Source organism: Oreochromis aureus, linkage group 7 (assembly GCF_013358895.1).
Source record: "Oreochromis aureus strain Israel breed Guangdong linkage group 7, ZZ_aureus, whole genome shotgun sequence".
In the NCBI taxonomy this organism is placed as follows: Eukaryota; Metazoa; Chordata; class Actinopteri; order Cichliformes; family Cichlidae; genus Oreochromis; species Oreochromis aureus.
In genome coordinates, this window is record NC_052948.1 from 1,587,360 (window position 1) to 1,603,514 (window position 16,155).

The 16,155-nt window shown below is 45.0% G+C and overlaps 2 protein-coding genes across 3 annotated transcripts in view; one reads left to right on the forward strand and one right to left on the reverse strand.

The window, feature by feature from the left end:
* LOC116326343 (F-box/LRR-repeat protein 20-like) overlaps positions 1 to 2,552 on the forward strand; it is a 2,913-nt gene extending 361 nt beyond the window's left edge. Inside the window, exons 2-7 of the mRNA XM_039614674.1 lie at positions 1 to 69; positions 335 to 492; positions 572 to 787; positions 863 to 1,075; positions 1,150 to 1,367; positions 1,454 to 2,552. The exon at positions 1 to 69 is cut by the window's left edge and continues 148 nt beyond it. Coding sequence (XP_039470608.1) covers positions 1 to 69; positions 335 to 492; positions 572 to 787; positions 863 to 1,075; positions 1,150 to 1,367; positions 1,454 to 1,622 — 1,043 coding nt within the window. The 3' untranslated portion in view covers positions 1,623 to 2,552. The remainder of the gene's footprint in view (positions 70 to 334; positions 493 to 571; positions 788 to 862; positions 1,076 to 1,149; positions 1,368 to 1,453) is intronic.
* elmo3 (engulfment and cell motility 3) overlaps positions 2,359 to 16,155 on the reverse strand; it is a 26,481-nt gene continuing 12,684 nt past the window's right edge. For both annotated transcript variants that reach the window (XM_031747549.2, XM_031747548.2), the window contains exons 16-21: positions 6,169 to 6,332; positions 5,178 to 5,290; positions 4,990 to 5,094; positions 4,194 to 4,273; positions 3,725 to 3,805; positions 2,359 to 3,630 (exon numbers count right to left, since the gene is read on the reverse strand). In XM_031747549.2, coding sequence (XP_031603409.1) covers positions 3,418 to 3,630; positions 3,725 to 3,805; positions 4,194 to 4,273; positions 4,990 to 5,094; positions 5,178 to 5,290; positions 6,169 to 6,332 — 756 coding nt within the window. In that variant the 3' untranslated portion in view covers positions 2,359 to 3,417. The remainder of the gene's footprint in view (positions 3,631 to 3,724; positions 3,806 to 4,193; positions 4,274 to 4,989; positions 5,095 to 5,177; positions 5,291 to 6,168; positions 6,333 to 16,155) is intronic.

Below are 16,155 nucleotides of genomic sequence, written 5' to 3' on the forward strand. Positions count from 1 at the left end.
CCATAGCGCGAGGTCTGAAGTCACTGACGCACCTCTCATTGTCGCGGGACTGGAGGATCACAGAAAAAGGTTCCCCCCCATGCATGTTCTTGTGTTTTTAACTAAAATTGTCACCCAGTGTGATCATTTTTATATTTAATATCATCTTTGGAGTGATCGTAATCATGATGATGGAACAAACTAAAAGCAGCAGCTTTAAGGGTAAAACAAACAAATTAATCAGAATTTTTCTATTTGAATAGAACCGCAAGTAAGTTTATTATGCTCGGTTATTAGTTTGACGCTCGCAGCTCATCACACTGCCTCCCTGTGATTAATATTGTGTTACCAACAGGCCTGTCTGACCTGCTGTTGTTGCCCTCCCTGCGGTCTCTGGACCTGTCCGAGTGTCTGCACATCAATGGAACGGAGATGGTGAAAGGCTTAAAGGGATCCGATGCTGCCAGACGGCAGCTAGAGACGCTCAACCTCAGGAGCTGCACCTACATCAGGGTCGGTCATTGTCCGTGTCGCCGCGCTTCATTTGGTTTAAAACGGATGGAAAAATCTTAGCTTCCTGCCTTTCTTTTAGGATCCTACAGTTTTCTTTCTCGCCCAGCTGCTTGGGGACACTCTCTGCGAGCTTGACCTGACTTCCTGCAGTAATGTGACTGACCTGTCTGTGTGCGCCGTCGCCACCTACCTGCAGAAGCTGGTGGTGCTGCGGCTCGGCTGGTGTAAAGAAGTGACAGACTGGGGTCTGCTGGGAATGGTGCAAAGAGCCAAATGTGAGCCTGACGAGGAGACGGTGAGAATCACGGCTTTGTGTTTTTGTTCTGCGCTAAGCACGTGTGGTTGTTCTTATAATAATTTGCTCTAACAGGGAGACAAGGGGCCCAGGTTCACCCGGACTTTTGGCAACATGGGCTTCTTTAAGCCTCCTTGCTTGCCTTTCGAGGAGCGACCCAAGCTAGTGACTCCGAATGACCTGGAGCAGTTCAGAGTGCAGGCTGGAGCTTCTCTTTTAGCTCTCAGCAGGCTGCAGGAACTGGACCTCTCTGCCTGCTCCAAACTCACGGACAGCAGCATCACTCAGGTAAGGACGGGCAGCGGAACGTTTGTTTGGAGCGGAATGCAAAATATTTGAAAAGTTCTGTTCTCCTCTCTCAGGTGATGCGTTTCCCAGATCTCCACCATCTGTCTCTCTCCATGCTGCCGGAGATCACCGACGACAGCTTAGTGTCGACGGCCCGCCACTGCCGCAGTCTCACTAGTCTCGCGCTCAGCCACTGCCCAGGTATCAGTGACCGCGGCGTGGCGCAGGCTGCGCCCTACCTCCCCAGACTGCAACATCTCTACCTCTCCTGCTGTAATAACATCACCGATAGGTGATTAGCACACACGCCTCGCAAGTAGCAGCAGCTCATCGAAAAGTCATCGAATTCTTACGCTGTTTGCACTCTAAACCCTGCAGATCCCTGCTCCTCCTGGTGCAGCACTGCAAACGTCTGAGGACGCTCGACATCTCCAGGTGCAACAACATCTCCGCAGCAGCAGTGGACCTCCTCCAGACACGGCTGCCCTTCCTGGAGAATCTCCACTACAAATTCATAGGTGGGGCTGATCTTAGCCTAACCCTCTGACAGGCTGACTGAAGATCCTGAGAGGCTGCTGGGACCAAAGTCTGCTCTCAGCTGAGCTTTTTGCACATGTCAATATTTTGTACAAGAGAGGAAAAAAAGACTTGCAAGTTTACAGCAGGACCTAATTATGTCATCTGTTGAGTAAATATTTGCTCCTTTGTGTGGAGTAGGAATCACCTTTACAAACCAGGCCGAGGCAGTTTGGACCAAATGTTATTTTTAAAGATTTCATCAAAGTGCAACACACGAGCACCACAGGAAGAAGAAAATAGTCAATATTTAATATGTATTTACTGTTTAAAGAACAAGAGAACTGGTTCTTTATATTTAAATTCTTTGAGGTGCTTTTAAATGAAATACTGCTGTCACAGACGTAGAACATCAGTTGTTGATTATAGAGATTGTTGTAGACTACTGATGCCAACGACACTCCATTTCCTATGTTTCTAATGCTGACAGTCTTTGCTTGTTTGCTCAGTGATGTTGTTAAAAGCAGGATGTAGGATGGGACACTTGGATGCTGCTAAAGCAGGAAAGAGCTGTGGAGTGAAAATGTTTCTCCATCCTTATCGTTTAGATTAAAATAAAGCAAATCAGGGTTTTAATTACCAATTGCTTTTCAAAAAACTGCCAGAGTTGATTTGAAATATGATAGAGTGTCAGATGTTCTTGGAAAGGGAGCATCATGTCAAAACTAGCAAGTTTCATTTCCACTCCAGCCCACTGTGTACGCTGTTATAGCACTGAGACAGAGGGAGTACTCATCATGGACCAAAGGTGTGTCTTTTATAAATAAACCAAAGTTTGTTTTTTTTTGCTGTATAAATCAAAAAAATTTTTATTCATGTGAATTAAATCAAACCACATGATTCAACGTGCACATTATCCCAGAGGTCAGTGTGGAGGACAGCTGTGCTGAAATGAAATCAATCCCCTTACAGAAAAGAATAAAATGAAAGCTGTCAGTTCTCAGTAGCTCCTCCAGGTGGCGCCACTGAGTGCTCGGCGAGTGTAACGCTCTGAGTCACATTATAAAACAAGCCATGGGCAAAAAGCATCAGTTTTAAAGTTACAATGAAATTTGATCCAAAAAGACAAAAATCATCCAATGCATGTGGTACCGTGTGATTGTGACAGAGGGACATGTGCACGTTTGCAACAAAGATTAAAAATCATTTAATGCATCTCTGCTCCGCAGTCACTGAGCTGCTGAAATCCATATGAAGACGAGTGCCTGCAGGTGCATGAAGCGACATACTGTGAAACACTGCACACCTGCTGTATGTCTGTGATGTGCTGGAGAATAAATGACGTACCGTGTTGTAAGAAAGCACGTTGTTCTAGTTAATGCCCTCTTTCAAAAAAAGCAACAGAATGATACCAGGAACAAAAAGCACAGCCTTTCCACGCGAGTATTCCTCACACACATTTAGATAATGCAAAAATATAAAATGATTGTAAAACAAGTGTAAAGTACCATTACTTGAGTGGTTATATTAAAAAGTAGATAATTACATTTTCCTCAGTACCTGTGTGCAGGTTTCAGTGCAGGGAGGAACAGACGTGCATCACACTGCGATTCACTCAAATGCAAACACTGATCGAGTCTCAACCTTTTTCCTGCTTCTGTTCCTCGTTTCACTTGGATGTTTTAAAAATCCATAAGAAAACTCAAGCGTCAAAGTTATAAATCTGTGATTAAGATGAAAAGCACGTGCAGGCACAGCTCAGACCGCAGCCCACACAAACGTCTCATTTCACACATACACATATTTACACATTCACACGTGCGCGCTCATTGTTCCGTCTGGCTGAAGTCGTAGCAGAAGTTGAAGTTGCTCGGAGGTTTGGGAACGACCGGAGCGTTGTCGGGTATGGGAACGTTCTCCAGATCTAGGAGGCGGAGCTTAATCTCCATAGACAGGAGGATCTCCAGTTCGCTCCGCATCGATTCGCTGCTCATCTCCCGGCCGAGGAGCACGCTCAGTCCGTCCGTCCACAGGCAGAACTGAAGACGTAGTGGAACCCGGTTAGATTTTGTTTCTTCACTGTATATGACAAAGAAACTGAAGGAGGTAACGTAGAGCAGCGTTTAGACTCACGTCGGTTCTGGACGGGGCGATGAAGTTCAGGCTGTACTCCTCTACGTCGTACGTGATGCTGAATGCCAGATCGAGGACCTCCTACAGAGAAAGCTCAGTGAGACATTCACCCCGTCCACTCTGCCGCACACTTATTATCAATCATTACCAGTAACAAGAATTATTGTTAAATAGAAAAAAGCTTGAGAGCATCAGAGACATCCCAGTGTGGTTGGGTGAGGATTTCACGCTGGAGAGACCACATCTCTCACCTGGCCTGGGAACACCTCAGCGTGACCCCAGATACCCTAGAGGAAGGGAGGTCCAGGCTTCTGTGCCCATCGATGGATGGATAGATGGACCTGCATCTTATTTCCTTTCTATACTCAAGTCATGTTTAGTTTCTCTCCACATTTCTCCCTTGGCTGTCCACACCACCTACAGCGGGAGGTAATCACCATGGTACTAACAAGCAGGTGAAGCAGCTGACCTTATTCTGTTTGCCTTTGTTCTCCTTCATGTGAGGACAATCTTTACCCGTCAGCAAGCCTTTGATATCTGCGACTGGAACTGAAGAGGAAGCATCAAAACACAGATATGGTTAAAATACTTCAGACAATTAAAAATAATCTCAATAAAAACTACATGTAGGAGCCATATTAGTTCCTCTTCCTATTGTGAATAATAAAGGGTTGTCAGTGCCAACCGGTCGCTGCTCCCTGAGTCGGAGGTTTCTTCCTGTTAAAAGGGAGTTTTTCCTTCCCACTGTCACCAAAAAAGATTGTTGGGTTTTTCTCTGTATGTATTATATTGTAAGGGTCTACCTTACAATATAAAGCACTTTGAGGCGACTGTTGTTGTGTGCTGTATAAATAAAACTGAACTGATCAGCCTGAGGAGCGGCTCATGTTCAACACACCTGCACTGTTCTGCACTTTGTATCAGGGTTTGCTGGGCATGCTTGATGATTATTAAGATTTATTAATGAGCATAATAAACTGGAATTCCAGACATGACAATTTCTCACAATTTAATTTAAATGGATAAACCTAAGCATGAATATGGCTCTGTGCTAATGCTGTAAACATTCAGGGAGACCAGAAAAAAACGACACCAGAGCAGAAAGCCTTCGTATCCCTGCAGGTTTTGCAAGCACTGAGACGATTGCACATTCCTCTTTAACATTTAGAGTCTGACTGAAACTAAACGGCTGTTTTGCTGCATGAGTTACCGCCGTTTGTTCATGTGTTCTGTTCATCTGTTTGGTGTAGAAAAACTGAACTCACTCTTCTCCTGCAGTGTTTCTATCGGTGGATTTTCCGTGTCTTCCTCCACATCGCCGTAGTGAAGCATTTTGTGATTGGGTGACAAGCGACAGTACCACAGTTTATCTGAGGAGACAAAGACGCGGGTTAGCCTGACACGCTCAGTCTGCCGTTTGCTGCACGTGAGCCTGTGAGCGCTCGCCTCTCACCCTGTCTGCGTCGGCTGCTGATCTTCCTGAACATCGTGCCCTGACACAGCCTGTTGAGTCTCTGCTGCCGGATCAATTCCAGCAGCTCTGGCTTCAGCCGCTCTTTGAGTTCACTGGAAAGAAAAGAAGCCAAGAGCTATAAAATTGTTTTTAAAAAAAGTCACAAGCACTTTTCTCGTTGTTCTAAGACATAAATCGTCATTATTGCCCAGGTGACATTTACTTTTTTCCACAGGAAATTCAAATCCAATCAAAAATCAAGCAGCAGAACTCTGTTACACTGAGTGTTTAGTTACAAACAGCTACATAATAAACACCAGTATGACCTGCTGGTTGTTCCATAAGGGTGGAAACTATTTGGAGTTGTCAGCAGAACAGCTGATCGGACAGTTTAACAAACCACAAACTCCATTTTTATTGAATCGTTTCCAGAATGTGGGGTCAACACACGGGACGCTCAGCCAAACTGTGTGTGGATCACTAACACACTGAACCTGATAAGTGTCCATCAGCTTTTTAATGTTAGCTAGTTTATTTCAAAACAAGCTTCTATTCTGTTACAAATCTGATCTTTGCATGACTGAATCAGTACGGACAGCGTGAACTCCAGACCTCGACATTTCCCCGACGTGCAGAAAGTAAATGACTTAAACTGTAAAAGGCAACAAGTCAATCTGGGAACCAGTGGGCGATCATCTGATCCAATGAATGCTGGTAGCTTTTAAACAACCTATCCATTTATCACACCGCGGTGGGCCTCGGGTCACTGCAGTCCAGAGTAGGAGAAGAAAATGCACAGATGGATTTACCATCTGTGCCCATTCGAACATGACTGTACAACACCACTCATCTATAACCAGTAGACCAGTAGACCTGGCTTCTGCCTACAGATAGACAAACATCCGTTTATACACACTATAAGACAGTTGGTGCACATGGCAACTCCTTTAACACAGACCGGTACGCAGCACGTAAACCTGCTGATGCTCACAGTACGGGTGGAGCCAGAGTCTCTTCCTGGTGCAGCCGTTCCGTCTGCCGCAGTTTGAGGATCTCGCTGTAGTTGAGAGCGTTAACTTTGTTCTTGAAGAGCTCCAAGGAGGTCGGCTTACTCGACAGAGTCCTGGTGATCTGCTCCCTCACCACCTGCATCACCTGAGGACAGATATGGGAGCACAGACAGGTTACATGCTGTTACGCACTGGGAGACGCATGGAAGCAGGGATTGGTGTTTCACGCCTTGGCTTTGACATAACCAGGGGATGTCAACCTGCCTATTTAACACGTTTGTGCACAATGGTTGAACATTATTCCTTCATGTGGGCAGAAGAAAAACAGACTCGCTCCAGGAGCCGGTCAGTGATCAGTGCCATATCCTCTCCACGCACTCGCTCACATGATGGCCTTGCTTGCATTTGTCAAACGGTGCGATCACAACTTCCTTGACCTTAATGTGACTAAGACTAAGGAGTTAATCACTGGTTACAGGAAAGATGGCGGTAAACCGCAGGCCAGAATCATACACAGTGAAACTCCAAATTGTGGACTTGTAAATATTTGGGAACGCTGCTCGACTCGCAGCTTAAATCTGATATAAACACGAGAGTCTGCGGTTAAACAAGGACAACAAAGAATTTACTTTTTGCAGAAGCTGAATATTTTCAGTGTTTCTAAAAATATGATAGAATTTTTTATCATTCTGTTATTGCAACACGTTCTTCATGTGTTGCTTTAATGAGCAGGATGTGAGTAGCAGGAACAGTGTTAACAGTATACCTGAGCTCTCCTGGGAAGAAACGCGTGGCTCAGAAAGAGTGTCACGCACCCTCCAGACAAAGAAACTGCTCCTCAAAGTCCTTCACACGTTCTTCTATTAAGCTGCTGAATGTTACATGTAAAGAGTAATAGTTTGTTCTTGTCCCGTCTCTTATTTGCCACAGCTCACCTGTCGGTCCGTGTGTGGGGTTCAGGGGGTTGAGGTTAGGAGCAACCCCCCTCAAGCTCTCGATTTCGGTCTTGATTTCTGCTTACGGAATAAAATGATTTGGTGGCCATCAGAAGTTAGTGAGGGTGGTCTCCACCTACGCAGCCACCCTCGGAAAAAACCCAGCAGCTACTTTAATGGTCTGTATTGATACATACTGGAGGTGTCAACACTCGTAAGGTCGTCGTCTTTATGTGGGAAACAGTTCGTGCTGAGCTGCTCGATGACAAACTGACTGTGGTTTCTATTGTTACCTGTAAAGTGTTTCTTTAGTTCAACTTTTACTTTATTTTTTTGTTTTTATTGAGATGGTGGTCAAACTGAATTGCCCAGCGTTTTCTGAAGCTCCGTGTTTCTACTCGTTAAAGTGAAGCTCACACAGAGATGAGAGGTGACCCTGGCAGCGCTCAGGGCAGTGACATACGTGTTAAATCTATGGTTCCCTCAGTCGTAAAAAGTGGAAAATCTATATAAAAATCGATAGTGTTAAAAGACCGAGCCAACTCTGCACTGCGGTCACACCCCCTCACCCACACATATACACAGCTGACCTAGATCATTCCTGTTCACGCCCAATTTGATTGACTGCAAACAATCAGTGTCTAAAGTGTAGCGCGACACGTCAATAAGCCTCGATTCATTCGCTCTGTGTAATTTTGTATACAAAGCTCAGAGTAATTCTGATCGCTCGGTCTCAGAAATGTCCTCGAAGAATTTGAAGCGTGACCAAAGTGTTTATGACTGCAGACAACAGCAAAGCCATTTTTGTCCTGCAGCAGTGGAAACACAATCTGTGAAATCCAGACTGTCATACAGAACACGAAACAAGCGTCTACAGTTTCACTCCCTGCTCACGTCCTCAGAGCCAAAATAAACTCATCGTCCAGCAGCAGTCACATGACACGGTCTACACTCCCACTTCTGTAGATCTGTTTACCACTCATTGACACATCTGTATACTTATTTGTACATAACTGTTCCCACCTTCTATTCTGCCCTTACCTGTATATAATCTGCTGCTATTGCACTTCTGATTAGCTGCAAACTGCATTTCATTACCGTGTATTTATACATGTGTAATGACAATAAAGTTGAATCTAATCCTTTAAACACATTGCAACGATTTATTAACAGCTTCTATTGTCACACATTAAAAACAAACATTTAGCCTTTGACATCTGATGTATGAGTCACTTTTGTACTAGAATACTTAATATTGACCTCTGTGTGTTAGTTAAAAACTACTATCTTACCTCCATTCTTCCTCCTCAACAAACGATTATTTTAAAATCCTGGCTTCAATTTTCACCCTCGGTCAGTCGCAGAAACGTGACGGGGATGACTCAGCGTCAAAGTGAGATCGAGAGAGAGATCACCTATGACAGCAGAGGCCTTTGAGTGTTTGGTAAACAGACACCCACCCTGATGCTCACATGCACACTCCCAGCCGGGTCCGGCCCCTCTGTCGTTTAGCTCAGCGGGCCAATAGGAGCAATGGCAGCCGTCTCTCTGTTTGGCAGCGTGTTCACGGACGCTAAGTGTGCGTATGTGTGTTAGCGGAGGATGGCTGTACCGATCACAACACAGCTACACAAATGTGTTTATGTAAGTGGACTGAGGAGATTTCTTAATGCTGAAAGCACACGTGCAACTAAAACCTAAATATGCAATATCGCATGCACCGTCACAGCCTCAGCTTTTCTTCTTCCTGTCAAACCCTTTCCTTCTCTCCCTCTCACATCGTTTCCAGAGGTTTTATGTTCCCCTCTGTTGTCGTGTCATTACTGCCGATGCCCTGGGCGCTTTGTGTTCCTCGTTTCCTTCTCCCACTGTTTCTGCCGTTCGTCGCGGTTCTCTTTGTCCACCTAATGCTGCTTTGTCCTTGCCTCAAAGCACCCTGGGAGGTTGGCCATGAGCAGAAACAAAAGGCCAGTCTGCTGGTCTGGCGCACAGGACACTGGCGTGCACCGGAGAGGTCATAAGGTCACCGAGTTTCATGAGCACTGTATGGATGATGGATTGTTGAGTGTAATGTTGAGGCATGGACAAAAGCCAACATTCGGGTTGCATGAGTTCTCAATATTTCTCCCAAATGAGAGCGCTCTGCTGACAGCTTGGCTTAAACCACAAAGCCAAATGTGCGTGTGGGGGCAGGTCGGGGAAGCCCGGCATGAGAATGAATCCAACCCACCAAAATACAAACTTAGAAAAATGTGCAATTAAAATTAAATTTAAGGCATTCTGCTTTTAAATTTCAGTCTCTCTCTGCTTCATTTTTACATATCAACATTTTTATTTGCTTGTGTCGCAGTTCATTAAGATAACCGAGTGGAAATACCCTGTGAGGTGTGATCAAAACAGTCCACGAATGGGCCTTACCGGATTCAAGGTCTCCCATTCAACCCATGCAAGGTCACCCACATGACCACAGGGATTAAAGTGCGGCTATTGCCCATAAGTCCAGTTCTGACCACCTGCACTCTGCAGCTTCTCCACGGACCTTAAATTACATACTACTGTAATTTGTTCTACTGTACACTGGCCTCAATTTTAATTTGGAGGATCATCTCTAGATATGACCACAATTTTCTGCAGCGGTTCGAGTGAGAAACATCAACTGAGGGCCAAGATGAAGAAGTGCTGGCTTCCTCGCCCTCTGAATTAGCATGTCTTTATCCTGTCTTCCTTCTCTCACCCCGACCCCTTTTCCTTCCCACCTTCGCCAAAGTGCTTGCTGATAGGGGGTCATATGATTGTTTTATTTATTATTATTTTCATTAGTCCATGAACAAGTCAGGAACATCCATCCATTCGCTTCCGCGTATCCTTTTCAAGGTCGCGGGGGGCGCTGGAGCCTATCCCAGCTATCTTAGGGTGCCCTAAGTCAGGAACATGCTGGATGAAAAGTATCCTGTATCCCTGATTTGGTTTATACTCTATTCAGTGTATTGTTCACTTGTGATTGATATCTACCCCATTGCTGTGTTTCATTTTGTATATAAATAGACTTAACTTCTTTATTAGATTATATTTGTTGTTTTATTTTGTTTACATAACGATGTAGGTAGGGCAGGGGTCGGCAACCCTGGGCACACGTGCCACAGCTGGCGCGCGAAGGGTTAACTGATGGCACGACCATAGCTGGACTGGCCATCTGGCATACTGGGCGTTTGCCCGATGGCCGATGGTGATTTTTTGTTTTTATGGGCCGATGATTTCTTCTTTTTTTTTTTTTGTATCGGTATAAACAATGAGAGGTGGTGGATTGGCCAGATGCTGGCTGATGTGTAAAAATAACTCAGTTGTTTGGTGGTGACTATGGCGGAGCTTCCACAGAGGCCAGCAGGTGGATGAGGGAAAGGGGAGGCAGGAGGAGCAGAGACCCGAGGCGGTGAACTGAACTTCAGGTAAGAAGTTATGACCTGCAGTCTATCTGGGTCAGATATAAACCAAGTTTAGGTGGAGTTTATTTTCGTTGTGCTGACTTTTTACAGTCAGTTACAATAACTCGTACTGCGCGCTAGCTAGCATGACGGAGTTTCTATACAGCTGGGTGGGTCCTATGATGTTAACTGATAGTGAACTTTATTTTATTCATAAAGTTAGTTAGTAGAGTTTCCAACCGTCCCGTAAAAAACGGAATCGTCCCGCATTCAGAGACAATATTACGCGTTTCGTATTGAGCTGAGAAGGAACACAGTTTGTCCCGTACTTCAGCTAGAATGAAAGAAAGACACAAAGCTGGAGTTATTCTTTACGCTGCACAGCTGTTTCTTCTTCTCTCATTCTCTCCCCTCCCTCTCCTGTTGCTACTTCAATCATGAAACTGATCAATGATCAGCTGATCGGCTTTTCTGTCGCAAGTCACTTTGCGCCAGAAAGAGGAAACCAGCGGATGTCGCGTTAAACAACAGCAGCACGTTTAAGCTTGATCAGCTGTTGTTAGAATTTATTTAATATTAATTGCTAGTATCAGCTGATGTTTGCTGGAGCCACAGCTGTAAAGCTGCTGGTCATGATATCGGTTTGGTTATCTGGTGAGAGGGAAACATGCAGATGAAACCAGGAGATGTCCTTACTGAATCATCAGAGCTGAACAGGTGATGGAGAAACAGGTTTACGTTTTAGGTGACATGAATGAGTTGAAGTTATGAACTGTTTCTGAGAGACAAATAACACCAGGATCCTTTTCTATGTAGCTGACAGCTGGTAACTGTGCAGGGGTGGATCTAGCAAAGTGTTGCCAGGGGGCCAGGTAGGGCATTAACAGGGAAAGGGGGGCACAAGGAAATACTTTCTTATTCTCATTTAAAATGTCTCGCTTTTAACAAATAATTATCTGAATCTTACACGACACGCAGTGAATGAATCTGAGAAGGTGCTTTAAAAAATAAATGGCCGGGCCAGCGGTGCACATCGCAAATTAGCTCGCATAGACACATTAGCTGTGCATGACGGTATCTTAGCTAACAACCCCAACTACCAGATTCAACTTGTAATTGGCTAAAAATAACTTAGCCTACCGGTGAGAGGGACGTTGCTAGCTGGCAGTTTTTTTTAAGCTATGTTGAAATTTCCACATTCCGACACTTCAAATGCTTCAGGAGCTGCCCGCTCAGCGCAGCATCAGCACCACGGAAATACACGGATACATCCGTAGACTCGAGACAGAATTCACAATGCGTTTTAGGGACTTTAGGGACCAATGTTTTCTTTTCTGATCAAACCAGAAAGCTTTAATGAGCAGCTGGGTTTGTCTCACATTAACCGGCTGAGTTAATGCCAGTTAATGAGACATCGAAATGCAGCTGATTGAACTGAAAATCTCGACTCTGTGGGGTCAAAGTTTGCAGAACTACGAACGCAGCTGGAATCCACAGCTGTGCGTGTTCATGGAGCTGCATTTTCACCTGCTGGACATCACTACCTGACAAGTTTAACTGTCTTCAGAACATTGCAGAGGCCTTATTGACAGTATTTGGCTCTACATGTCTGTGTGAGCAGATTTTCTCTCACATGAGTGTCCTCAGCCGTCTGAATGTTGGACACTCGGAGACCTGTGTCTCTCAGTGGGAGACCAGAGATCATATTAACATGTGTATCCCTGTATTAACAAACATGCCATATTGGCCCAGTTTATTTTTCTTATCATTGTTGTGAGGAGACCATAAATAGCATTTGTATTTTCTGTTGTACAGTTCATTTGCTGTTATGGATAAAAAGTGTCTTTTTTTTGCTTTAAAATAGCTGATAACTATTCGCTGATAGCTGCCAACATCTGCGAACAAATATAATTCTGTAAAGTTGTTCTATATAGTGTGTAACTCTTAATATAGAGCGTTATTACATTTATTGCTAATGCAATGATATGGCACTCTGACTTCTGAGGAAATTTTAGATGCACTCATCATCAGAAAGGTTGCCGACCCTGATGTAGGGTGTAACTAGTGTGCATGAAACGGTGTCAGCAGGTGATGAAAGGATGTTATCTCATATCTAAGACCGTAGACACTTATGACCATAACTGTAAACTGTCTGGCCTGCTTACACTGTATATATAAATCCCCTTTGCTCAATTTGATTGCACAGAATCAATGCTTTACACTTTTGCCAGTCTCTCCCAAAGATCTCAGCAGCGTCTTATTGTTTATATGACAAAACTTAATCTTTGCAGCAAACTCAACAACCTACGATTTCACCTGGAAGCTTTAACTCATTTACCTTCCAAAATTCATACATCATAAAGGCATAAATTACTCTGCAGCAGTGTCGGCCCTGTGCTCCTTATGTGATTATATAATGTATTATATATTATGTATGTATGTCTTTATCCTGTCTTCCTTCTCTCACCCCAACCGGTCGCAGCAGATGGCCTCGCCCCTCCCTGAGCCTGGTTCTGCAGGAGGTTTCTTCCTGTTAAAAGGGAGTTTTTCCTTCCCACTGTCGCCAAAGTGCTTGCTCATAGGGGGTCATATGATTGTTGGGTTTCTCTCTGTATGTATTCAAAGGAGTTTGCAAAGAAAAGCGTCTGGACTTCTTTAAGTTGCTTGAAGACGTTTCACCTCTCATCCGAGAAGCTTCTTCAGTTCTAAGGTCAAATGGCCGAGAGTCCCAGATTTAAACTCAGTGGGAGTATCCCCAAGGAGGGACAAAGGACCCCTGGTGATCCTCTAATCACATGCGCCAAGGTGTGAAAGCGGGTGTGGGACCTAATCAGCCAGGGTTTCGGAGCTCATTGTGAAACCTGGCCCCACCTTGTCATGTGAATTCCTGAGGTCAGATGGCCCAGGATGTGAGTGGGCGTTAAGGCGTCTGGGGAGGGAACTCAAACTGGATTATAGATGGCAGACAGTTGGTGTCGTAAACCACCGCCTCTGTTCAAAGATGGTCGCTCACAGTGGACATAGATGGCCTCTTTCACTCCTCTTTCAAACCATCTGTCCTCTCTGTCCAAAATGTGAACATTGGCATCCTCGAAAGAGTGACCTTTATCCTTAAGATGCAGGTGGACTGCTGAGTCACTACTCTCCTCAGTGACAACAACACCTACGAAGCTTTAAAACGAGACCCCACAAGCAGCTACAAAAAGAAAGTTATAGCTTGCCTTCAAGACCTTGAAAAGGACAAAATCATTGACCGCCTCACATATCACCGCCTTTATCCAGGGATGCCATACCCTGCATTTATGGACTTCCTAAAATCCACAAGGAAGGGGTCCCACTCAGACCCATAGTCAGTAGCATAAACTCAGCCACTTATAACATTGCGAAACACCTTGCTACCATCCTCGCGCCTCTCGTGGGGAACACCCCACACCACATCAAGAACTCCACCGACTTCACCGACAAGGTCCAGAAACTTACCCTGGATCCAGATGAAACCATGGTGTCCTTTGATGTAGTCTCTCTTCACTTGCATACCCACCACGGAGGCAGTGGAGACTGTCAGAGAGAACGACTACAAGAAGACAGCTCCTTGGAAGACAGGACCAACTTCACACCCGATCAGATTTGCACACTGTTAGACCTCTGCCTTACCACAACATACTTCAAATACAACGAAGGCTTCTACAGACAAAAACATGGCTGTGCCATGGGCCCCCGTGTCACCTATTGTAGACAACCTTTACATGGAGGAAGTGGAGAGAAAGGCTCTTGGCTCGCTTAAAGGGAGAGTACCCAGCCACTGGTACAGATATGTAGACGACACCTGGGTCAAAATCAAGACACAAGAAGTGGAATCCTTCACTGCGCACATTAACGCTGTGGATAAAAACATCAAGTTCACCAGGGAAGACACAAAGGATAACTGCTTGCCTTTCCTGGACTGCGCCAGCACATTGAAGAGAATGGAAACCTCAACATTGAAGTTTACCGGAAGCCCACACACACGGACCAGTACCTCCTCTTTGACTCCCATCACCCTCTGGAACACAAACTTGGAGTAATTAGGACCCTACACCACTGGCAGAACTTGTTCCCTCTAAGCCTGAGGGAAAAAAGAAGGAACACACACACGTAAAGGAAGCATTGAAAACATGCGGTTATCCGAACTGGGCGCTCATAAAGTCAGCAAAGATGCACAGAAAGAAGATCAGACACCAGCGAGGGAGGATAAGAAAGACAGACGCAACAACGTTGTCATCCCCTATGTAGCCGGTGTATCAGAGAAACTCAGGAGAGTTTTCTCCAAGCACGACATCCCAGTGTACTTCAGACCCAGCAACACACTCAGACACAAACTGGTTCACCCGAAAGACAAAACTCCAAAACACAGACTGAACAACGTGGTGTATGCTGTACAGTGCAGTGAGGAATGCCCAGACCTCTACATTGGAGAGACCAAACAGCCACTTCACAAGCGCATGGCACAACATAGAAGAGCCACCTCCACAGGACAAGACTCAGCAGTCCATCTGCATCTTAAGGATAAAGGTCACTCTTTCGAGGATGCCAATGTTCACATTTTGGACAGAGAGGACAGATGGTTTGAAAGAGGAGTGAAAGAGGCCATCTATGTCCACTGTGAGCGACCATCTTTGAACAGAGGCGGTGGTTTACGACACCAACTGTCTGCCATCTATAATCCAGTTTTGAGTTCCCTCCCCAGACGCCTTAACGCCCACTCACATCCTGGGCCATCTGACCTCAGGAATTCACATGACAAGGTGGGGCCAGGTTTCACAATGGGCTCACCCGAAACCCTGGCTGATTAGGACCCACACCCGCTTTCACACCTTGGCGCATGTGATTAGAGGATCACCAGGGGTCCTTTGTCCCTCCTTGGGGGATACTCCCACTGAGTTTAAATCTGGGACTCTCGGCTATTTGACCTTAGAACTGAAGAAGCTTCTCGGATGAGAGGTGAAACGTCTTCAAGCAACTTAAAGAAGTCCAGACGCTTTTCTTTGCAAACTCCTTTGACTACGATGACCTGGATGACTGAGAACCTTCACAGACATACCTCTGTATGTATTATTGTAGGGTCTACCTTACAAGATAAAGCGCCTTGAGGCGACTGTTGTTGTTGTTGTGCCATCTCATACACTAGAAGAGATCCAGCATAGATTGCACAAATATCCAGGGTCAGAATAAAGGACTACTTTTAGACCTCTGTCTGCCTGGCTATATTTAAATAAGGTAACGTTTTTTATTTTATTGGGCAGATCCACAAAACTTTTTGATGACACCTTGTACTACCCTTGAACTTCCTGAGCCTGAGGTCAGCGGTTCCCTCTCTGACTCCTCCAGTCTGCACGATGAAGCATCCTTGGGTAAGACACTGAACCAAAGTTTCCTCCGATGTATCCATCAGAGTGTATGATTGCTAAACACATCACTCATATGCATGTATGACTGTGTGCTATGAATATAATAAAGTGTTTTGTTCCCGACCACACAGATGCATCTAACATCTATATTTTCTATATATATTCTGTACATTGTCACCTGTATATACGAACTTCATGTTTATAGGACCACCTTGTGTCTTGCT